Raw genomic sequence first — 24,158 nt, forward strand, 5'->3', positions numbered from 1 at the left:
GAGAAAGAGGTGACTGTCCCATCTGTGCTTGAGTATCCACCATGGGTTCAAAGGTAGTCTAGGCTAAACGGAAACGATTCATTATTTTTCAATGGAAATCTGCATATGAAGGGCAAAGGACAAAACGGAGCTTTGTCCAGTAACTTTCAGCAATATTTTTATCAAACAGAAACACTCCCATCTGACCACCTAAACAAATTACTTCCCTGTATTTTTGTATGAGCCAACAGAGAAGACTGGAGCCAGGAAGAAGAGGACATGCCAAAACCTTAGCATGAGTGCGGGAGGCACTACTCCCATTTGGTGAAATGCAGCAGTTTGCTTGCTGTGCCTCCTTTTCAAAGGTCTATATTTATTGTGCAGGGATAGAATGACTGTGCCTGCCTGATTAAAGAAGACACAGGACTAAAGCAAGAAATTACTTGAGACAGTCCCCACTTAAAATAATTAAGTTTTCTTCTTGGTACACAGAGGTCTTTGTCTCTTAACAGCAAGACATTCCTTAGCATTAGTTAACAATTTAGCAGTGAAGCAAGATGGCGCAAATATTTGCTATGGGAAAATCTTTACCCAAGAGCTACCAAACAAGCAGACCTCCCCATTCATTTTAATGGGGGAAGGGAACAGCTCCATAGGAACCTCTGTCTTGTGCATCTTCTTTTCCCCACTGAAATGAATGGGGAAACTCTGTGAGTCTAGGAAATCTGTGTATGTCTAGGAGATCTGTGTGAGAAACTCCTAGTGAGTCTAGGAGATCTGTGTGCTCACATGCATTGGGTTTCTGCACTTGCAATTAGATAAAGAGGTTGAATGCAACCTACAGCCCCAATCCTGTCTAAACTCCCCTTCCACCAATGCAGCTGCACCACTACAGCACATGCTGGGGGAGGGGCAGAAGGCAGTCATGGAGCTCTCCACAAAGTAATGGAACATTTATTGCCTTGGGGTAAGACTCCACTGCCCTGCCCTACTTGGACCTGCACCAGCAATTTTTGCTGGGACATGTCAGAGTACGCCAGGGTAATTGAACTGAGTTAAGGGGGAAACAGAATATCAGTGGAGCTGCTGCTAACTATCCCTTCCTACACTCGACAAACTGCCATTCCAGCCCTGGACCCCAGCTGAGTCCATTCCCACCACCTCTCACCCCTCAAAGAGGCTGCTGTTACTTACCTGCTATCTCTCACCTTTTGCAACAGGCTGCACTCTATGGCCCATTGTGTTTTGCGACTGCAGTAAAGCATGTTGAGTGGCACCACTGGATTGGGCTGTTATATTACAGACCAGTCTTTCCCCAGAAAAACAGTTCACAGTACATAACAGCATATCACAGAAGACTTGTTTGTGTTGAGAGAGAGAGAGAGAGAGAGAGAGAGAGAGAGAGAGAGAGAGAGAGAGAGAGAGAGAGCGCTGCCTTGGCTGAACAGGGTGATTCTATTGCTGCTGGCCTCCCAGCAAAATCTGAGAACTAGAAACAGAACTAGAACTGGAAGGAAGCAAATTCTGGCATACTGCTAAGTATAGGATTATTTGTGGGATTGTACTTCTCAATTTTAGATTTAGATTCCAGAAGTGGGCTCTCTTTCCATCAATTTTCTTCAAAAGGTGCTATTGTTAAGCTAGTCTCTTCTGAGGAAACGCACCATTTCAAGTATTTTTGGTAATACGGCAACTCATTAGATCTTCAAAAGTTACACAAGTTATAAAACAGCTTCTACATTTTCCACTCTCTCTTGCATAGATGCTTCCCAGCTCCATTCCTCAACACTAAAGTCATTTTTAAATGACATACACACACTTTCCATAATGTGTTTGCTGTTAGCAGCTCTTTCAAGGGAATGAAAGTCTTAACTGCTAAAGATCAAATGCTTCTCAAGTGGATAGTATGGACTTCTGGTTAATCCAATTCCTAAAAGAATCATCATCAACACTACTGGAAAGAATCTTTTACTGCTGACTAAAATTTCAGTATAGAAAAGGCCACTGAGAAGCTAAAAAGACCCAGTCCATAAAACCATACTACCAGTACCACCTACTCAGTTCAACTGGAGACTGCTCATTTTAGCAGAGTTTTGTTCTCAAGCACACACACACACACACACACACACACACACACACACACACCTTTGCCCCAAATTGCACACATTCATCTTCCTGCTGATTGGGTCACTAATCCACCAGTGATAAAAACAATCTGCCCTCCCCAGATCATGTGTAGGGAAATATCCATATAAACAGCCTTCAGTTTAGATTAGACTGGAATGATAGGACATGTTCATGTGAACCCATGTGAGTCCTCTGTTGTGGGGGGATGGGTTGAACCCATCTAGTTCTCCAAGCCACCATGTGTTATCTCAGCAGAATCTAACTCACCTACCACTCACTTTAGTTTTTTCCCTCTGAAAAGTTTGTAGAAGAAGGAAACTACACTACACAGATGAACTTCAGGAATTTCGTGTCAAAACAGACCCCAGGAAAAATATCACCTGGGAATGGGAAGTAAACCAATGGAAAGGAAACATCAAGCAGAGATAGTAAACAATAGCAGACAAATGAAAAGACACCTTATTTTGTAGCAACTGGTCATAACACATTCTTCAGAGAGCAAGGCAAGGCAAAACTAGATGCAGATATAGTTTCACTGATAGAATGGGGATTAACTACCATTAAATTCACTAAATTCATTAAATGTCAGGAACCTTGAGCAGATGGCTTAGGAGGCTGCAGCACATGAGGGGAATCCGCAAAAATGGGGGGAACACCTTGAGCAAGTGAAACTGCTTTTCCACTTGCATAAGGCATTTTGGATATACTCTCTAGCTACTAGGGCAGTCAGATCATTAAAGAGAATTAAAAGCTGTCGCCTAAAAATAATTGACTGATCAAAATCAAATACGTTTGCATGAGCAAATCTTTTAAGAGGCGACGGAAAGTACGAAATAACTTACACATTTAACAAACAAAAACCTGCTCATCACTGTTAGAAAATTAAAATCTTTTTGTTTTCTTTTTCATTCCCTAACTCCATAAAGCAGCAGAAACAATAAGTAGTAATGCAGAATGCAACAGCTAGGTTATTGATTAGAGCCAGGGGTTGTGACCATGTTATGCCCCTAGTGTACTGCATTGAATGCATCTATGTTTCTGGACACAATGCCAAGTGCTGATCATGACCTATCAAGCCCTTAAAATTTGTGACCCAAATACCAGCAAAATCATTCCTCTCCGTGCAAATCTGTCCACCCCATGAGGCTCCCTATCAAATGAGGCTCTGTTGCAACCCTCATCCCCAGGCGGTGATTCACAACAGGGCCTTATCTATTGTGGCACTCAGCTTACAGAACTCTGTTCTAATGGAGGTTAGAACTGTTCCTTTTGTCTGCTGTCCCTAAGGGTGGTTAAGATTTTTTTTGTCTTAACCAGGAATCCAGGCCTTTGATTTTCCCTTTGTTTCTGGTCTTTTGTCGGTTACTAATCAGTTGTTACACTGTTTGTTTTCTTGTTATACTACAGAAAGTTCCTTTTAATGCTGTCAGCCACCTTGAACTTCCTTGTCCAAGCAGACAAGGGTGGGATTTAAGTAGTTAAATAAAAGCTTTCAAAGATTCACCTATTGTGGAGCTCACCTGCTTTGAGGATCCCCATTATATTCCCATTTTTCTCATTTATACTATTATAAAATCAACACAGTTTTGTGGCACCTTAAAAACTAACCAATTTATTTTAGCATAAACCTTCATGGATCACAGCCCACTTCATTCAGCACTCCATGAAAACTTACACTAAGTTTGTTGATCTGTTGCAACAAAAACAGAATCTTGCGGCACACCTTAATGCCTAAACACGGCTGAAAGCAGATACAGAATATCATGCAATAAAATTTATACATGAGACTATCACATCCAGTTATAGCTATGCTGCTGGCACAACCTACAAGCAATTTTAGTAAACTCAGGAACATTTTCTTGGCTCTTTTCTAATGGGAGACATTAAAACTTCCATTCTTGTGAGCAGCCCTGTTTCACTAGCCATCCAAGAGCCAAGCTACATACTACAAGCTAAATAATAAAATTGTACCATGGTAACAATAATGCTTCCTGCAATGAGTGAAGTGTGGAAGCAAAATGTGTGTGTACATAAAACTTAGATGATTTCCATATATCTCAGAAGTCTAGTTAGTCCAAGTTACCTACTCGTGAGGCTATGGATGTTTTAAGATGAAGTGTACACACGTTTTAACTTCTGTATGTTCACTGGAGAAAACACCAGAGTAACACTGATGTCTCCTGCAACAGTCATAATGTGCATAATTGGCATCCTTTTAGAGATTCATGTAGATCACAAGAACCACACTTTACTTGTGGTTTACAATAACTACCAATTGTGTACCATCAGTCAGAAGGCACCTACAGTCTTTCACTCTGACTTATTCATGGTTTCTCCTCCCATTTTCAAAATTATTATTTCTTTGCAGACAAGGTGTTAAATTTCAGAACACAGTGCCAAGCTCCTGGAAAGGCTTTTCTAATGAAAATTCCATTCCCTGTTTCAAATAGAATGCTGTTCGCACAGGAACAGTCCTGGAATGTGTGGGCCAAAAGCTTATCTAATATGCATACCACATATACATGCGATAGATTTCTATTTACACAGCAGTTCTCATCTCACCACCATATAGCTCTATAATTCTTTATTGTTGAAAAAAATACCATCTCTATAGTGCACAAATTCTTGGTGAGCAGATCTAGTCAAAAGAAAACTTCTTGCAAGGATGCCCACCTCCGACAGTCTTATCGAAGTGATCTATCCCCCCCTCTCATTCTTTTTTAGAGTTACTTACAGAAACACCCTATGAGAAGTAACAGAAGTATAAAATAAAAAGCAGCTATGAAATAGGAGGTGGGCAGGAAGCCGAGAACTACAGCACAGAACTTCAACCTATACTGAATGGGGTTGCAGTTCCTCTGCAGGAGCAGGTTCACAGTTTGGACATCATCTTGGATTCTTTGTTGCTCCTGGAGAAACAGGTAGTGGTGCAAGGGGCCAGGGGGGTGTTTGTCCAGCTTAGGCTGGTGCCCCAACTGTGGTCTTACCTGAGTCTATCATATTTTACCACAGGGGTCCATGTACTGGTGATGTCAAGATGGATTACTGTAATGCACTCTTTGGGCTGCTCTTGAAGGCCATCTGGAAATAGCAATTCATATAAAGTGTTGTAGCCCATACAACCATGGAAGTGTGGCAGTTTGACTGGCAGTCAGGCCATTGCCACCAGTTGGTTTCCAGAGGCAATTCAAGGTGCTGTTTTTGACCTTTAAAGCCTATTGACCTTAGGATTGTGCTATTTTACCTTCTATGAAACAACCTGTCCCCTAGGGTCATCAGGGGATTCCTCCTACATGTGCCACCATTAGCCAAAGCTAGGTTGGTGATGATGAGGGGAGAGCCTTCTCTGTGGAAGAACCACAACTCTGAAACTTCTTCATACTATAGTTAATAACTTCCTCCCTCTTGGTTAACCTTCTGGCAGGGGCTGAAAACCTCTTTTCATTTAGCTTTTTTGCCTTGAGTTGTTCCTTCTGAGCTTTCTCCTTGTCTTTATTATCATCATTATCCTTTTATGGTGTGCAGTTTCATTGTTTCTATCGCATTTTATTGATTTATTTTTTATTATTATGTTAGCTGCCTTGGGCACTTTAATTTTAAGGAAATGGTAGGAGTATACTTTTTTAAAAATGAAAAATAAATTTCAAAATTTTGACACAATTGGAGTTGGAATCCTGCCACTGAGTGTGGCTCAGTCGAAACAGACATGGGCTAGCTGTGAAAGCTTACTAATTTTCAGTGCCAGGGCTCAGCCCTGAAATAGAGAAAGCAATAGAAGGCCTTTTGTTGCCACTGAGTTACCAAAATTTCTATCCAGTCTTACCATAACAAATTGTGAGTCTTTGCCAACTTGTGCACCCTGGCAAACTGAAACAGAGTTGCACACCTCATTTTACAAATGTTATTGTTCAAAACAAAACACTATGTAGTTCTTTGTTCAAAATCCAAGGTCTTGTGCAAAAGAGGTCACCATTCACTGGGGCCACACCACCTGAATTTCTTTCACAGCAGAAGGAGCCAGAACAAGTTAAAAAAGGTAACAAGAACACAACTCTGGCATGGTTCAACCCTCTGCTTAACCCATTTTTGCCTGGCCCACAGGGGTACACATTTGGTCCCTGTTGTGTATATGCAACGCTGGGCGGAAATGGCTTAAAAGGAACAGAAGTTACCTGGAAATAGTCTGTGATGAAGGATCCAAGTTCACTCTTGAGTAATTGCCTGAAAAGAAATGGATCACATATCATACATTGTTTACAGGTGAAATTCCCAGAGGACTTTAAAATCAACGCTACAAACGTATCTATTCAAATAAAGAACACAATCCTAACCAACTTTCCATCACTGGCATAGCTGTGTCAGGGGGACATGTGCTGTATCCTGCAGTTGGGGGCAGTCACAGAGGCCTCCTCAAGGCAAGGCAATGCTTGTTCCCTTACCTCAGAGTTGCATTGCCCTTATGTCAGTGCTGAAAAGTGGTTTAGGATTGTGTCAAAAAACTATCATAATTTTTCCGCCATTTCTTGCATGATATTTCCATGATGCAGACAATTCAATGCAGGGAGCTGCAGGAGGAGGGGTAATCTGGGAATTTCTGGGTTCTATCCTCTGAATAAAGTTGTGCCTCAATCTTAAAGCTTGATGTATTAGCAAACAGATGTTCAATATGAGGCATAAAGAGTGCTTTATCATCATGGTATCACAAACCATGGCAGGTATTACAGTAATATGCTTCTATTAGATCATCATGATTCGTGCTACCATGATCATAGAAATATCTGGTTATCATTTGAGATTCAGCACACACAAAATATCGAAGTGTCATCTAAGACATAATTAAGCAACAGAATTCTGCAAATTTTTCTGCAGTAAAGTTTGCACAGTAGCCTGTTACAGCAACGAAATCGCATTCTGGAGTAATTGTTTTGTAGGGTATCTCCTTTTGGAACACAAGAGGTCTAGACACCGATCCAACACACATAGCAAAGACAGAACTAGGAAACACATGGTTTGACACTGAATATTATAGGGCAGTGGTTCTTAGCAACTTTTTAGCATCAGGACCCACCTAAAAAAAAAAAAAGCCTGACCAACCACTCAGGCCTCAGTGGTTATATAGGTTATTTGGCCATAGTGCTCAACCCCAAGTAGCAGATTGTTTAACCTTGATGCACACAGTCTAAGCTAATTGTTTAGTCTAGTATAACTGTCAGTTTCATGAGCCACCAAAAATTGGGTTGGGACTCATTGGTGGGCCACAGACCCACAGTTTGGGAACCACTGGGGTATTTGACAAGCAGCCACCCCCCCCCCCATCCTAGCAGTTCTCTATTCTTCTCACCACTTGTTTGTACCACAAGAGATCAGACCAAGCACCTACAGCATCCTGTTCTGATGAGTAGATGAAGCACCAAAATTCACCTAGATGATGCCAAGAGGCCCACAATTAGGGCATCAAGATTACAGCCCCACCCCATGCTATTGCTGTCAGGTAAATGCTTTGCAGAAACACACTGCCTGGGAGGTTCCATATAGCTGTAATGGAGAGTAAAAATTGATAGAACTAACCCCTACACACTTGGGTAAGCTCTCTCACTGGGCCTCTAGTGCTTACCAAGTCACAGTCAGAACTAACATATAGGTGAGTATGAACGACCATTCTACTCACAATGCCACTTAGTTTGGGATTTTCCAGCCTTCTCCCTCCAATTATTTCATATCGCATAAGCCAGTCTCCTTGACAAACGTTTCACCCACTACTCCTCTCCATGGCCAAAATTTCCAGTACAGCATTTGAGATCACTGCTGGTCTGTCTCCCCAACTGCTCAAAAGCTATTAAAACCTGAACTTCATCTCACACTTGGTCATACATGTGCATACATGTGGCCAATACAGAAAGCATGATCTGTATTTTCCATGTATTTTCCATGCATTTTCCCACACACACAGACCAACGCTCAAAGGTTCCTTTATAAGATTAAATTTGAGACATGCGTTAAGAAAACAGCTGGGGAGGGGAGGAAAGGGGAGGTCTTGTTTCCAGAGGCTGCTTTAGAAATCAATTTGTCAGAAGCAGTTGTCTTATTCAGATAATATGAAAGGCAGCAAGGAGAATTTTATGAAGCCTCAATTGTTCTCATCTATATCATGTGGGAGAAATTTTATGCCTTAGTGATCTTTTGCAAATAAAAATTTAAAAAAGGTACAAAAAAATGCTTTTACACAAGCATAGAGAATGTTAGAACCATTTCTAACTACCAGTAAGTGTAGAACTTTGCATAACTCCAGTAATGGCACACAAGGCACCAATAACCTGGTTCTGAAACATCTAAGCTTCAAACTAAGTTCACAGAAAGAGATGGGAAAAGGATATGAAGGAGGGGAAGGGAAAACAGGTAACACAGGCCTACAAAATTGAAGGTCAGAAATGTTTTTCCCAGACTTTATGGTGGTTTGATATGAATTTGGGGTGCCGATTCAAAAAATGGCTTCCATTTTGCCCTATCACATCTAGTTTTGGAGACACAGCATAGCTTCTTTAGTGAATGGTTCAAGCAGCTTCCTCATGAGGAAGCCATGGTGTAGGCTTCCTCATGAGGAATCTGCTTGAACCATTCACTAAAGAGGCTATGCTGTGTCTCCAAAACTAGACGTGATAGGGCAAAACGGATGCCATTTTTGGAATAGGCACCCCAAATAAACCCAGGAATTGGTGTAACGTTTAAGGAAACAAAATGTACATTGGCCTGTGTAATCTTTTATGCTTATCTAGGCTTGAAGGCAGTATTTTAAAAGCAGTGAAAAATAGAATTACAACAAGGGAAAAAACAGAAGTTGTTTCCATTTCCCACAATGTCTTGTCTACTTCAGTACCTATGCTAGGAAATTAATCTTTACTCAAATATATCCACCTAGGTTTTGTTTAAATAACTTACCATGCAACTTAATGGCTCAGAGTGCACTCTCTCTGCCCTCTCCTTTCTTTCATATGACAGGAAGACAATGAAAGCTTCTGCTTTAAGAACAAACTGCAGTTCCACATTATATATGACTTCAAAAAACTGTGGTTGATTAACCAACTGGAGTTGGAACAAATGAGATCAAATCTGAATCACACCAGTGGTGGACTTCCCATTCAGTCAATGGGGCAAATGCCCCAGACACAGAGCTTCGCATGGCTTTAGGACTTTGTGGAAGCCTCTCAGACTCCCGATGGGGTTGGAAACTGTGCTTCCAGTTTTCCAGAAGCAGAGTTTAAAGTGTTGGGGAACCCTCAGGAAGCTTCCCCTACGCGTCCTGGAGTCGCACAAGGCTCTGTGAGCTCCAGGTAAGTGGGGGGGGGATTTGCATGCAGGGGTGGCAACATCCCACAGGGGCGCCATCATGGACCTTTGCCATGGGGCTGGGAGGTCCGCCACTAAATCACACTGTGGTTTAAAATTCTGGCTTGCTCCAGTCCAAGTTAGTTAATAAATCATAGTCCCAAATTCATATGCAACATAGAACTGTGTCCTGCTCTAAAACTAAGCAAAGGCTTTCACTCTCTCCTCTCTTGTGTGAGAGAAGGGGGGGAACCTCTTGTGTGAGAGAAGGGGGGGAACCGTAATAGCCAGTGACTTCCTTACAATAATTTATGTAACTCTACTGCTGTGGTTTAGCAATACATCCAATCTAGCCCTACTGTCACCACATTGGAAAGATCCCTTGTAACGTGACAAGGATATCCACAATATTATCCACATCAAAACACGCAACAAAATCTGCTAAACTAGGTGCGTCAAATTCAAATGAGGTGAAAGGACAAGCTTTCCACCTAGTAGATTTCCTAGTAGATTACCCCCAGTAGATGTAAGGGGGTAGGCTTAAATTTTTTAAACACAGCCCATAATGTCACCTGAGCTCAATACCAATCCAACAATTCCACCTCAATTAAACTAGAAGAGAAAGATTTGAACTCCTTCCCCCCAAAAAGAGTGAGCTATCAAGACAGAAGCACAAGATATCAACAATTAGAATGATGGAAGAAGATAAGGCCACCCTAAGTGCAAACTTATGTCCCTTAAACCAGATCAGTTCATCAAGATGAAGAATTCACATAGCACCCTCCAGCACAGAAAGGGAACTCAACAATGCATCCATTCCAACAATCTCAGTATCAAAATAGAATTCTCAAGGACACAGGGCACTCCCCGCCACCCATTTTTTGCTCCCACACAAATACAACATATGTGTACAAGATACTCTTGTATACGTATATGTACAAGAGTACAAGACACATCACTGCCAAGGGCAAGTCAGTTTCCTACCAAAAGGCATTTTATCTAAAGATATTTTAAATAAAAAGAGCAGAGCATGGCAATAGGGGGAAAGACCTGGGGATACAAAGGGCACACTGGAGATACGAAGGAGTCCATCCACCTAGGCCAGTGTTTAACTGTTTTCTAAATGTTACAGCTAGTGCACGAAGAAGTTGCCACCAGAGTCCTGCTTTCTGCAGCAAAGGGATGCCCAAATCCAGCTCTTTATTGCCCGTTACTGCTACAGCCACAAATCATCGGCAGGGAAGACCATATGCAGCTTTCCATTTTGCTGTACAGTAAACACTTTTGCATTCTGATAATTCTTAGGTTTAGGACAACGTCTTTGTGCCAGTTTGCTGCAACTGCTTTGCACAACAGATTGTTGTGCCAGCTCCCCTGAGTGTGCCAACAGAAAGGGCAAGAGCTTGCAAAAGCAGCACGTGCTTGTCAGCAGGCAGGCCATTCCCCATTGCAGAATGAGAGCAACATACCTGACATTTTCATTGAGGGTGTAGAGTTCATTGTTTTGCAAGCCTCCCCCTTTGAACACATTGATCACTGCTGTTTGAACACTGCCAAATAGAAACAAGACAGTTAGGGCAGCTATAAATAACTAACATTCGTATGATTTACACCCAGCTATGAAATCGCAGTTGAGAGCCATGTAAATCGATCTGTAAGGAAAGAGGGTAATTAATTGTCCTTAAATTGCTTCTGCTTTTTCTCTCTTTCCCACCACTCACTCTCTCTCTGGATCACTGGACGTATTTGCCTAGGACTGCCAGTAAGTAACTGGACAGAGAACACAGCATTATACATACCCCAAGGGAGAAATACATTTTCAGCAGAAGGAACTATGGACTCCTACTGCCATTACATAGCTCTCCTTCAGAGCAGTTAAGAAGTCAATTTAAGTTGCAGGGCTGACAAACGTACTCAAAGTTGGGAGCCTTTGTCAGTCCATGTTCAAAACACACTCTGTAAATATGAGAGCTAAAAACCTAAAACAGGATTCACTGCATTTCACAAGAGACCACTGGCTACCAGAAGAGCTACTGTGCTGTGTATGGTCCTAAAGCTGCAGTTTTGCCACCCTTGTGGTACTAGATGGTCAGTAGAGACATGCCAAGCACAGTCAAGTGTTGCGGTTCCCTGTCCTACCAGAGAATTCCCCAAGAAAGTTGGGAACATATCTTTCCAGCAGCAGGAGAGGGGCAAACACGCCACTCAAGAAAATACCCTTCACTGAATTTAGAAACAAACTTATGAACCCCCACTCTGCTATGTGTATCTAAATCTACCCACCAATCAAGATGGTCACCATTATCAGTCATAAGAACACATTCTGCTCATTTGAAAAATAGGCACTGACCACGGTTTCCAGTGCCCCCCAAACAAAAGACTGATGCCATCAACTCTAAGAGCAGTGACCATCTGATAAGGACTGTGCTCATTGGTCCAGTAACAGGAGTTGCACACGGATGGATGATTCACATTTGACACCAAACCATGGTTTGACATTACATGATTGAGCCTCAAGTTTGAGCATTCTCTATTTCTCTTTCTCTCTCTCCACACACACATTCACACACCCCAAACACCCTCTATTCCAGGGGTGGGCAAACTTTCAACTTTAGGGATCCTGGACCTTTAACAATTGTGTAGGAGAGGCCATTTCAGCAGGCCATCTCACAGATCGTCTTCAGCAGGTCATCTCACAGAGGCAGTGTCATCTCACAGATGACAAGCTGCACCTGCTGAAATTGTCTCCCCTACACAATTGTTAAAGGTCCAGGATCCCTAGAGTTGAAAGTCTCCCCACCCCTGCTCTATTCAAATTCCTTCCCTAGCTTCCATTTTCCATTGAAAATGGAAGCCATTGGTTGTTATTACATCTGCATCAGCAAACTCTAGTTGACCATTACACAAGCAAGCCTTGGTTTGTCCTGCAAGCCACAACTTCAGGATGTGGCACACATGAACATCAGGCTTCCTCATATAGCACCAAACCATTACTTGGCATTAAAGGTGAAACTGATGATTAGCCATAGAAACGGAACGAAGTCTGCACGGCATCCATTTGTGCACACAGCCTCCACCCAAACTGAAACAGGAGAACAGAACCCGATTCTTGCACATATCTTGCATTGCTGGATCTTAATAATCATACAAATGCAAGCCTACAAGTAAAGCTTCCCCAGCATGGAGGGACAGTACTGCCACAAAATGTGGCAGAATCACATGCTATCAGTTTTTCCAGTACACACAAAAGTTGAGGCATTGCAGAAGTTAATTAATTGCATTGCCTTACATTCACAAAAGTCAGAGTAAGACAAGGTAAAGAGACAAATGTCCTCCTGCAGGCATAAGTCTCCACTAGACATGCAAAAGGACCACCACTCAGTGGCCATATGCTTTACATTCAAGATTCAACACCCAGCACCACCAGGTAAGAAAGATCGCTTCTGTAATAACTGGAGAGCGACTGCTGTTCAGAGTAAACAATACCAAACCTGTAGGGTGACCCAGACAGCTGCACATGTTCATAAACTTCCACTCACCTGTTCCACGCAGAATTAGAGGAAAACTGCAGAGACTGCCGAGCAGCCAGGAACCGTGGCAGATCCGTCAGGACTGGGGAGCTCATGAAACGTGGTCGAGGCTTCCGGAAGGAGCCCATCTTCTGAAACTGGAAGACAACAGGTGGGGCTACACTTGAACTCTTGGTCATAGATTCGGGTGTATAGGGGCCAGGAAATGGTTCCTCAAAGGGTGCCAAGGATTTAAATTATCTGGCACAGAGGATGTTTTTCCCTCTCTCATCAGTCAGAATTCAACCTGCAGCAAGAGAAAGAAATAGGTTGAACGCAGAAGGCCTTTAGCCGATACATACTGTGTATGAGACATCTTTGGATCCAGTTTTATAGACTAGCTCCCAGGGCACTGGACTGTGTTGCAGGGGATTTCTAGCAGGTAACAAACTCTCAAACACCTGTCAGCACTCCTGTGCTCACTTCATTTAATCTGATATGCAAAGCACCATGCGAGAAAGTCCTTTTTAAAATACAGTTCCAGTTTTATTACAACACTCTAATTAAAGAATACCAGAGCCTTATGAAACATAGAAATAGCATTCCACACACCCCAGAAACTTACATTTGTGATATACCACCAGGAAAAGAGCATATAAAAGGGAAAACGAGAAATAAATGGAGAAAGAGGAATTTTACATACAAATTGGGAACTGAGCCATCTATTATACTTGAAGGGTTTTATTTGGAGTGTATGGGAAAAACCTGAAACAGTTCTTTTCCCCTTAAAGAAAAAAAGGAAGCATCTCTCTTAAAAGATTAGATAAATAATGTAGCCAACTTCTGGATAATCAATAAAGGCATTTTGTTTAAACAAACAATTGCTGAACGTAAAGCTACCTTCTGATCAACTGCTCCTGGGGTTGAGCAAGTTACAAAGGCTCAGAATTTCACATTTAAATTTCCAAATGATTGTATAGGCTGCACCTGTATAAAAAGCGGTATTCAAGGTCAAGACGTCGGCTGCAATCCTATATACAGTTACTTCCTGAACTGAAATGCATAAAACTGCACTGTTAGCCTTGCAACACCATGGCCCGGACCCAGTACTCACTGTTGTCGTCAGTGGAAATTTCCTTTACAGTTCAGACACTAGCATCTCTGCAGTTTAGATTGTTACTAAGCCAGAGGGGGATTTTCTTGGGTCACCCAGTCTGAATTTGTTTTGATTCGTACTTTGACTCCAGATCAGGGACAGACAATGGGTATTTTTGTTTTGCACATGTTCCTTTTATTTAAAAATTCAGCAATGGCAGAGAATGCTCAGGTGACAAGCTGACAACTTACATGTAGCATCACATGATGCAGTGCAGCAATTAAGAGCCCAATCCTATTCATTCCCTCCCTCCCCCCCCGCAGATGTAGTGGAACCAAAATGGTTATCACTGCATCCTATGGTAAGAGGCAATTGAGAAGGTCTCCTCTAAGTAAGGGAACAATCATTCCCTTACCCAGGGGTAAGCCTCTGTAACACAGAGGGTACACTTGGACAGGCACTAGCTACCATAAATAGCTGACGCAGGTCCTCATGGACCCATGCCATGGGATCTGGTCTGGGAAGGGGGTTAGGATTCAGCGGCCACCTCTGCCACTAAACCCATTCCCTTTCTGGACTCAATCTGCCCATCCCTGCCCCACCCTGCCCAGTTTTGCCCCTCCGTATTCCTTTCCATCTTTCCCCCCATCCCCTTCCACTGCTCTGGCAAGCAGTGGGAGACTGATGGTGCAGGCCTTCCCGCCAGCTCTCCCAGCAGTGAGCTGTCAGAGCTCCTTTTATGACTGGTGCTGACTGCTTTATGGCAATCAGCACCAGCAAAGGACCCCTACCAAAGACAGCCAGTAAATATACAACTGGGCTCCAAGACTATGAACCGAAGCCCCTGGTTCATCTCTCAGCCCACCTATGTATTCAAACTGCCATTAGTCTCTTTTAATCTCAGCCCCCACATTGGGAATACAAGGATAATACAGCTTATCACACATGCTTGTCGCATGGACTGAATTAATGCATACAGCGTAGTTTGACACTATATATCAGGGGTGCCCAAACCTTGGCCCTGGGGTCACTTGCGGCCCTCAAGGACTCCCAATCTGGTCCTCAGGGAGCTCCCAGTCTCCAATGAGCCTCTGGAGTCTTGCTGCTGTCCGCGCTGGCCTGATCCAACTGCTCTCAGCATGACAGCCAACTGCTCAACCTCTCGCATGAGCTGTGGGATGAGGGCTCCCTCCGCTGCTTACTGTTTCACATCTGTGATGCGGCAGCAAAGAAAAGACTGGCCTTGGTTTGTGCAAGGCCTTTTATAGGCCTTGAACTATTGCAAGACCTTCATTCATTCATATAAGTTCCATCTCTAATATATTCATTTATGTAAATTTATTCAAATTTTAAATGTAAATTAATTCTTTTTTTCCCCGGCCCCTGACACAGTGAATGAGAGATGATGTGGCCCTCTTGCCAAAAAGTTTGGACACCCCTGCTTTATATTTAACACAACACTCCCTAAGTGTTACTATTTCACCATCTTTCAATCATTATCTTGTGGGAAACCACACTGCATTACCATCAAATGGACAGTCCTGGAGACTTTCCTCATGTAGCACAGACCAAGTCTGTTAGACTTATACTTGCAAATCATTTTACACATCAGTGCATCCTAGCCCAGCTGTCTTTCTGAATCACCACCACACCTGGAAATAAACTGGAACCATCACAAGTTTGGGTCGATTCATACCAAAGTGCTAAGGGACATTCCACCGCAGAAGAGCGAGAGTTTGGGTTAGATACAGAACAGCTAGTCTGACTACCTTGCTCAGCCACAAAGTGGACACCATTACTTTGTCTAGCCCACTTCCTTCCTGATCTGGGTGATAACGAAGATGCCAGAATCACACAGAATGCTTAATACAGAACTGAAATATGCTACAGAAAATGCCATTTTGGTTTTCAATGATACTGTGACCTTGTTTTACAACTGCAGCTGACTTTGTGTCTGCTCTAGAATACCCAAAGCAGAACTAACTGGGTGCAGTTGCCAAGGTCTTACTGCCTGGGCTCATGTGCAACACTAAGCTATGATTTACTGCCATGCACCTCAGACGTGTACAAGGTAACGAAGTGTATTAAAATATTAACACCACACCCTTTGGGACAAAGCCCCTCCAGGCAGCTAGCAAAATGCGATGATTACAGCTTCCATGACATGGGATTAGCACGGTGGTTGAAGCGGGCAGATCCTGTTTTGTTCTGACTGGCTTGTGATCAGGCAGGATATCAAACCAGAATCAGATCTGAGACCAATGTTATTGGTCAATGGAAGAGATCAACATTACTGATCAAGTCACCATGTACATTAGCTAGAGCACGGCGGTCCAACTTTGGGTAGCCAGGAGGGCCGAATGATCCTTGCATGACTGCCAGCTGGGCGGACCTGGGCGGACCTGGAAGTGTTTGACAGTGACAAGATGATGTCACTGCAAATTACTTCTACGTTCTGAGCCTGCCAAAGTCATTCGGCATGCTCAAAAGGGAGGCAGTGAGGTTTTTCAATCTCCCTGCTGCACCATTCCAGTTTTTTTCAGCAGGGAGACCAAAAAGCTGCCAGCAGGCCTGCCCCACTTGAGCTGTTGAGTTCATCAGCTTGAGTGGGGCAGGGCCACACTGGGAAAAGGAGCTCTTGTGAGGCTGGCCAGCCCTGGCATCAAAATGCTTGCTTTAAGGGTACACTGGAGGTCTACTGGCAATCACTCTTTAAAAAACCAAACGTAACAGCTCCCCCCCTTTTCCAGGTCACAGTGAACCACATGGTTGATAAACTAGCAGCTCTCAAAATCCTCTATTATAGGGAAGTTTAGTTGCTGCTTAGTCTGCCGTCATGTAAATGTCTTCAAAAGTAGTTCAGCTCCACTCTGAAGAACCTACTGCAGAGCAAATTTCACTCCCCAGAATAAAATGGCAAGAATGATTCCTTACACAACAAGCAGTACATCTCATCCAAAGCTCTCAGGCTTCCTTCGGAATGCTGCTCCATCAACTAAGGCAACTCTTAGTCATTTTGCTGGCCATGCCCCATCCACGTAGCCTCTATGTGTTATTTAGACCAAGACATTGTGGTTAGGAGTCATTAATAGAGCAGCAGGGTTCTTCGGAACTTTCTTGGCATTCTGGCACTTCTGGGTACCAGGAATGATTAACATAGCAGAACACAGAGCAATATGCATTTAACTGGTTGCTACAAAAACATAAGGAAGCAATGCTTTTAAACACACACGTGTGCCAAGGATAATTTCTACCACTGATGTTTTGAAGAGCTCCCTCATTCTGCTCAAAAGTGCTTCCTGAAACCACAATAGCCCTAGTGAAAGCGGTCAAGCATCAGAGCTTCAAGTCTATTAGTCGCAGGACTGAAGCACCACACGAAGAGCAGCCCCAGCAGAATGCAACTCTCCAGTCATCAAGGCTACGGGACTACAAGAACTTTAGCTGTTAAAACGTAACTGACCCAATGCCCACAGCCTCCAGGTTGCTTCTGCAATTGCCCAATTGGCCACAGGTATGAGAGAGAGAGAGATGATTTATTTCTTTGGACGGCAACCTTCATACCAGTCGAGGACAAAGTCTGCTCAGTTTATTCAAGCCAGAGAGTAGCGCTGACCAAAAGTAGCCCTTACCGATACGTCAGTCCATTTAGAGAAGAGATACAAAATGCATGGGCACAAACACAGACATGCTATCAGTAAGGAGGGAGGGGCAGAGGATAAGATGCTTCTCATATTTCGCATGCTTCTCTGACATTTTGCACTAAAGTGTCAAACTGGACATCCAGAAACATCCATAGCAGCTATTCCCTGCCTTCACTTCATTGAACATTCTTTCCCTTCCCACCAGCTCATGGTTGTTCCTTCCAAGTACTGCTTGATACCATGTGGATACTGTTCAGGAAATCCGAGTATTAAAATCCTGCAACAAGATAGAAGATGGACAAGAAGCCATCTCTAGCAGTTTTGTTACCTTATAATGCAATGGATTATTTTGAAATTAGGGGGAGTTGCTTCAAGAGGACTCAGTTCAGTTCAGAGAAAGCAGGGGGAAGTCCTTCCTGCTCACCAAAATACCAGATTTATAAACAGCCTGAGTTCTGAGGTTTGAAGCTTTCAGCGTTTAACACTCATGAACACTCTCATACCCAATTAAAATTAAAAAGGTAAGCAATACTTTTATTTATTAAAAACCAGCGTACGTGACACCTTACAGCAGCAATTTTCAACCGTTTACATTGCAAAGCACAGTGATAAGGCTCTAACACTGTCAAGGCATACCATCAGTTTTTTGACAATTAACAAGGCATATCACACTGATGATGTCTCCCCCAATAGCCCTACTAATAAATGATCCTTCTCCCCAAACTCCCCTGGCACATCTCAGGACCATTCATGGCACATCAACATGCCACAGAATACTGACTGAAAACAGCTGCCTTACAGAGTAACACAGGCAAAATACAACCAGCTCTCAGTCCCACAAAGAACATACAACTTAAAATAGCTGATCATTCAGTTGCTATCCCACAAGAGTAAATACAGGAGTTAACAAGCTCCCCCACCCACAATTTCCCCATGGCTATTCTTCAGCAAGTTAACCCTCCATCTCTGCAATCACCTCCAAAAGTTGTCTTAAGCTTGAAGTGCATCAGCCAGCAAAACCTCTGTAAACAAATAAAAATATCCATTGTATCCTCAACCTTCAAATCAAACTACTGCTAACAATGCATCCAAGCTTAGAAGATACACACTTCTCTCTGTTTCCCTCTCCAAAAACCCCTTTTTTAAAGCATTTGCACCTCTTTCTCCCTTTGTGATAACAGGGTCAAAAAAGCACTAGTTTCTTCACAATGGTAGAGCAGGAACTTGGAGGGCAACCACTGAAATAAGCCAGACTTGGGGGGCAATTACTGTAAAGGTAGCTAGCATCAAGTAATTCCTGGAAAGGCCCAAATAAATGCACATCAAGGTGATATCCCATCCAAGTCCACTGAGTAAAAGCAAGTTAGATCAACGTAAGGTTGCATTTGGCTGTAACCAAAGAAACTTCATCTGATTTTAAGTTGTATCAAACGCCAAGTGCTACTGAGGCATTTCACAGAACCTTGCCAATTTTGCTACAAAGACTGGGAATTTCCTGAGGCAACACTCACAGAAAACTAGAAAACTTGCCCCTTTTCTATCTGTGTTGTGTCAAGGATAACACCATTCTAATGAACTCCATTACGAGGACGATACAAGGACATCTGCAAGAGGGATCTGAAGGCCTTAGGAGTGGACCTCAACAAGTGGGAAACCCTGGCCTCTGAGCGGCCCGCTTGGAGGCAGGCTGTGCAACATGGCCTTTCCCAGTTTGAAGAGACACTTGGCCAACAGTCTGAGGCTAAGAGGCAAAGAAGGAAGGCCCATAGCCAGGGAGACAGGCCAGGGACAGACTGCACTTGCTCCCAGTGTGGAAGAGATTGTCACTCCCGAATCGGCCTTTTCAGCCACACTAGACGCTGTTCCAGAACCACCTTTCAGAGCGCGATACCATAGTCTTTCAAGACTGAAGGTTGCCAACTATAATGAACTCCAACCTTGATGTGAAATTCTGCTTCCTCTTCTCGTTAACCACTTACCAGATCTTTTTTCCCTACATTTCAACTTCAGCATACTGCAGGCCAAGCATCCTAAAATCTGCTGTACAAAGAAACATATGAATAAAAGTTGCATATTATTTGGGAACCCAGTTCTGAGAGACAACAGTGGCACCACAACTCTCCAACAAGCTTTCTGTTTGTATTGATTTTATTTTAATTCTATATTGCCCTTCCACCAAAGAGCTGAGGGTAGTGTACACATTTGAGGTAGGAAAGTACACATGTGAGGTGAGGTAGGAAAGGCTGAAAGTTAGTTTCTGGCCCAAGGTCACCCAGGAAGCTTCATGACTGAGCAGGGATTTGAACCTGGATCTTTCAGGTCTAAGTCCAACTATTTTAATGCATGATGTTTGTCTACACATGTACATGGCACTCATGGTGCTTCAGTCAGGAGTGCACAACCCAGGTCAGTCTTTCGAGATTTGAAATAAGTGGATGGTAAGAGGTCTCAAGTTCCACAGACTTGAATGAAGGCCACAACTTTAGTTTGTCAAAGTAATCACACACTCACACACCCCTCTAGCTGAGTGGCTTGGGAGAAGCCTTGCCTTTTTTTCACATCTTCAAAAATTCATGTTCTTGAGCAGCAAATTTGAACTTGTACAAAGCCATGACCTGGGCGCTTCTTGTCTCAGACAAAGCACTATTAAAGGAAGGTCCCCAACTTTTCTTAGTATCCTTCACAAATTCCGTGGTTAAATCTAAGAAAGCAATGTGTTAAATTGATACACTGGCCTCCATTAAAAGTAAAGTGTTTGTTGCAGCACCCTCAGCAAGGTGCAAAAAATAAATATAAAGGTTGTAATAAAGGATCTGTCCTGTATCCTTTATCCTGTATAAAGGATCTGTCCTGGGACTGGTGCTTTTCAACCTCTTCATAAGTGACCTGGAGACAGGGTTGAGCAGTGAAGTGGCTAAGTTTGCAGACGACACCAAACTTTTCCGAGGGGTGAAGACCAGAAGTGATTGTGAGGAGCTTCAGAAGGATCTCTCCAGACTGGCAGAATGGGCAACAAAATGGCAGATGTGCTTCAATGTCAGTAAGTGTAAAGTCATGCACATTGGGGCAAAAAATCAAAACTTTAGATATAGGCTGATTCTGAGGGTTCTGAGCTGTCTGTGACAGATCAGGAGAGAGATCTTGGGGTGGTGGTGGACAGCTCAATGAAAGTGTCGACCCAATGTGCGGCGGCAGTGAAGAAGGCCAAATCTATGCTTGGGATCATTAGGAAGGGTATTGAGAACAAAATGGCTATTATTATAATGCCGTTGTACAAATCTATGGTAAGGCCACACTTGGAGTATTGTGTCCAGTTCTGGTCATCGCATCTCAAAAAACACATAGTGGAAATGGAAAAGGTGCAAAATAGAGCGACTAAGATGATTTCGGGGCTGGGGCACCTTCCTTATGAGGAGAGGCTACGGCGTTTGGGCCTCTTCAGCCTAGAAAAGAGACGCCTGAGGGCGGACATGATTGAGACATACAAAATTATGCAGGGGATGGACAGAGTGGATAGGGAGATGCTCTTTACACTCTCACAAAATACCAGAACCAGGGGACATCCACTAAAATTGAGTGTTGGGCGGGTTAGGACAGACAAAAGAAAATATTTCTTTACTCAGCGTGTGGTCGGTCTGTGGAACTCCTTGCCACAGGATGTGATGCTGGCGTCTAGCCTAGACGCCTTTAAAAGGGGATTGGACAAGTTTCTGGAGGAAAAATCCATTATGGGGTACAAGCCATGATGTGTATGCGCAACCTCCTGATTTTAGAAATGGGTTATGTCAGAATGCCAGATGCAAGGGAGGGCACCAGGATGAGGTCTCTTTTTATCTGGTGTGCTCCCTGGGGCATTTGGTGGGCCGCTGTGAGATACAGGAAGCTGGACTAGATGGGCCTATGGCCTGATCCAGTGGGGCTGTTCTTATATTCTTAATGTCTCAACAAATATCTTACATTTAGGGCCTAGTTCTTAGACTATTGAATATATTGCATTGTATTGCATTGACAATGTCTGACGATGTCCCCTTGGCTACTGCTTGACCAGTGTTGTGGGATTCTTTTCAGCTTGTACAGCCTGAGGATGTGGACAGACTCCTTTGGAGTGTGAGGCCATCTGCCTGCCTGTTTGACCCTTGCCCAGCTTGGCTGATAAGAGCTGCCCGGGGTGGACTGGCTGAGTGGACGGGGAGGGTGGTCAACTCTTCTTTGATGGAGGGGACGTTGCCACTCGCTTTGAAACGGGCGGTGGTTCGTCCCCTCCTGAAGAAGCCCTCCCTGGATTCCACGGTGTTGGATAACTACCGGCCAGTCTCCAACATCCCGTTTCTGGGCAAGGTAATTGAGCGGGTGGTGGCGGCTCAACTCCAGAGGGTCTTGGATGAAGCGGATTATCTGGATTCTTTTCGATCTGGTTTCAGGCCGGGCTTTGGGACGGAAACTGCCTTGGTCACCTTGGTGGATGACCTACGCCGGGGACTGGACAGGGGGAGTGCGTCCCTGTTGGTCCTGCTGCACCTCTCGGCGGCTTTCGATACCATCGACCATGGTATCCTTCTGGGCCGATTGGCTGAGTTGGGAGTTGGAGGCACTGTTCTGTGGTGGTTCTGCTCCTACTTGGAGAATCGGTCCCAAATGGTGGTGCTAGGGATGCCTGTTCAACACCCTGGCCTTTGAGGTGCGGGGTGCCACAGAGTTCAATTCTGTCCCCCATGCTATTTAATATCTACATGAAACCGCTGGGAGAGGTCATCCAAGGGTTTGGAGTGGGGTGTCATCAATATGCTGATGACACCCAGCTCTATCTCTCCTTTCCAGACTCCAGGGTGGCGGTTGAGGGCCTGGAGCGCTATCTGGAAGCAGTGAGGATCTGGATGGGGGCTAACAAGCTGAAATTAAATCTGGATAAGACAGAGGCTCTCCTGGTTCGGAAATCCTCGATGCAGGTGCTGGACTATCGGCTTGTGCTGAATGGGGTTGCACTCCCTCTGAAGGAGCAGGTCTGCAGCTTGGGGGTCCACCTGGACTTGCAGCTGCTCCTGGATTCCCAGGTGGCGGTTGTGGCTAGGGGGGCCTTCGCTCAGCTTCGGCTGGTGCGCCAGCTGCAGCCGTACTTGGATCGTGCAGACCTGGCCACGGTGATCCATGCCACGGTGACATCGAGGTTAGATTATTGTAACACGCTTTATGTGGGGCTGCCCCTGAAGACCCAGTTCAGAAACTGCAATTAGTGCACAATGCGGCAGCCCGTGTGGTCACTGGAGCTAGGCGGTTTGACTCTGTCAGCCTGCTTCTACAGCAGCTACATTGGCTGCCCATTCGTTTCCAGGCCCAATTCAAGGTGCTGGTTTTGACCTTTAAAGCCCTATACCGCTCTTGGCCAAGATATCTTAGAGATCACCTACTTCCGCACAATCCACCTCATCCTCTTAGGTAATCAGAGAAGGCCTTTTTACAAGTGCTGCCACCTAAGGAGGTACGTGGGGCGGCGGCAAGAAATAGGGCCTTCTCAGTAGTGGCACCAACGTTATGGAACGCCCTTCCCCTTGACTTGAGAATGGCTCCCTCTCTTGAGACTTTTCGGCGAGGCCTGAAGACCCTTTTGTTTAAACAAGCTTTTTGAGTTCATGGTCTTTTTAACATCTTTTTTACATCTTTTAGTATTTTTTACAGGCTTGAGTCCTCTAGGATCTGCTGCTTTATGCTCTTTTTATCTGACTTTTTATCTGACTGTTTTTATGGTATCTGTTAATGTGTTTTAATATGTTTTTATCTGTTTGTTAAATTATGTTTTAATCAGTTTTTAACATGTTTTAAGCCGCCCTGGGTCACTTTGGGGAGAAGGGCAGGGTATAAATAAAGTTTATTATTATTTATTATTATTATTGCATTTTATTTTTGATTCTCCCTCCCCATTATTGAACCTTTAACCTTGCACCTTTAACCTCATCTCTCTCTTTCTTGTACGCCATTCCACTGAGTTGTGCTATTGATCATTGCACTTGATCTCTGCACACAAAATACCCATGTTTCTAAAGCTCATCTGTTAACACCACATATGGACAGAGACAGTTGTAAGCCACCATCGGAGAATCGTGTTAACATCTCCCAATCAGCAGGTCTGCTGCTTTCTTGAACAGTTCGTAAAGTAGAAGAAGCTACATTTGGTCACTGGAGGGATTTTTTAAAAAGATAACTAAAACACAGCTTACAATGTGATGTCATAACACTATTCAAAAGAAAGAGGTCAAAAGTCCCATTTGGTGTCTAGAAGGCGTCGGACATCGTCTGGGTTATGTTCCTAATGGCTAGCCAAAAAGACAAACACTTTAACTCGAATGGCCCAAACAGGCATAACTAAAGCAAAATGTTCAGACTCAGTGAAAGCTGTCCAAGGTTTAAGCAACTGAACAATTCTGAAACACTGTTCACTTGAATCCTATGCAGAAATTATTCACCCCGAGTACTGCTTATATGTGG

At 43.7% G+C, this 24,158-nt stretch overlaps 1 protein-coding gene across 1 annotated transcript in view; it reads right to left on the reverse strand.

Moving 5' to 3' along the window:
* Nucleotides 1-24,158, reverse strand: part of PRR5L (proline rich 5 like) — an 80,366-nt gene that overhangs the window by 37,086 nt on the left and 19,122 nt on the right. Inside the window, exons 2-4 of the mRNA XM_066636423.1 lie at nt 12,969-13,245; nt 10,899-10,979; nt 6,279-6,327 (exon numbers count right to left, since the gene is read on the reverse strand). Coding sequence (XP_066492520.1) covers nt 6,279-6,327; nt 10,899-10,979; nt 12,969-13,138 — 300 coding nt within the window. The 5' untranslated portion in view covers nt 13,139-13,245. The remainder of the gene's footprint in view (nt 1-6,278; nt 6,328-10,898; nt 10,980-12,968; nt 13,246-24,158) is intronic.

This window comes from Tiliqua scincoides, chromosome 1, assembly GCF_035046505.1.
Source record: "Tiliqua scincoides isolate rTilSci1 chromosome 1, rTilSci1.hap2, whole genome shotgun sequence".
In the NCBI taxonomy this organism is placed as follows: domain Eukaryota; kingdom Metazoa; phylum Chordata; class Lepidosauria; order Squamata; family Scincidae; genus Tiliqua; species Tiliqua scincoides.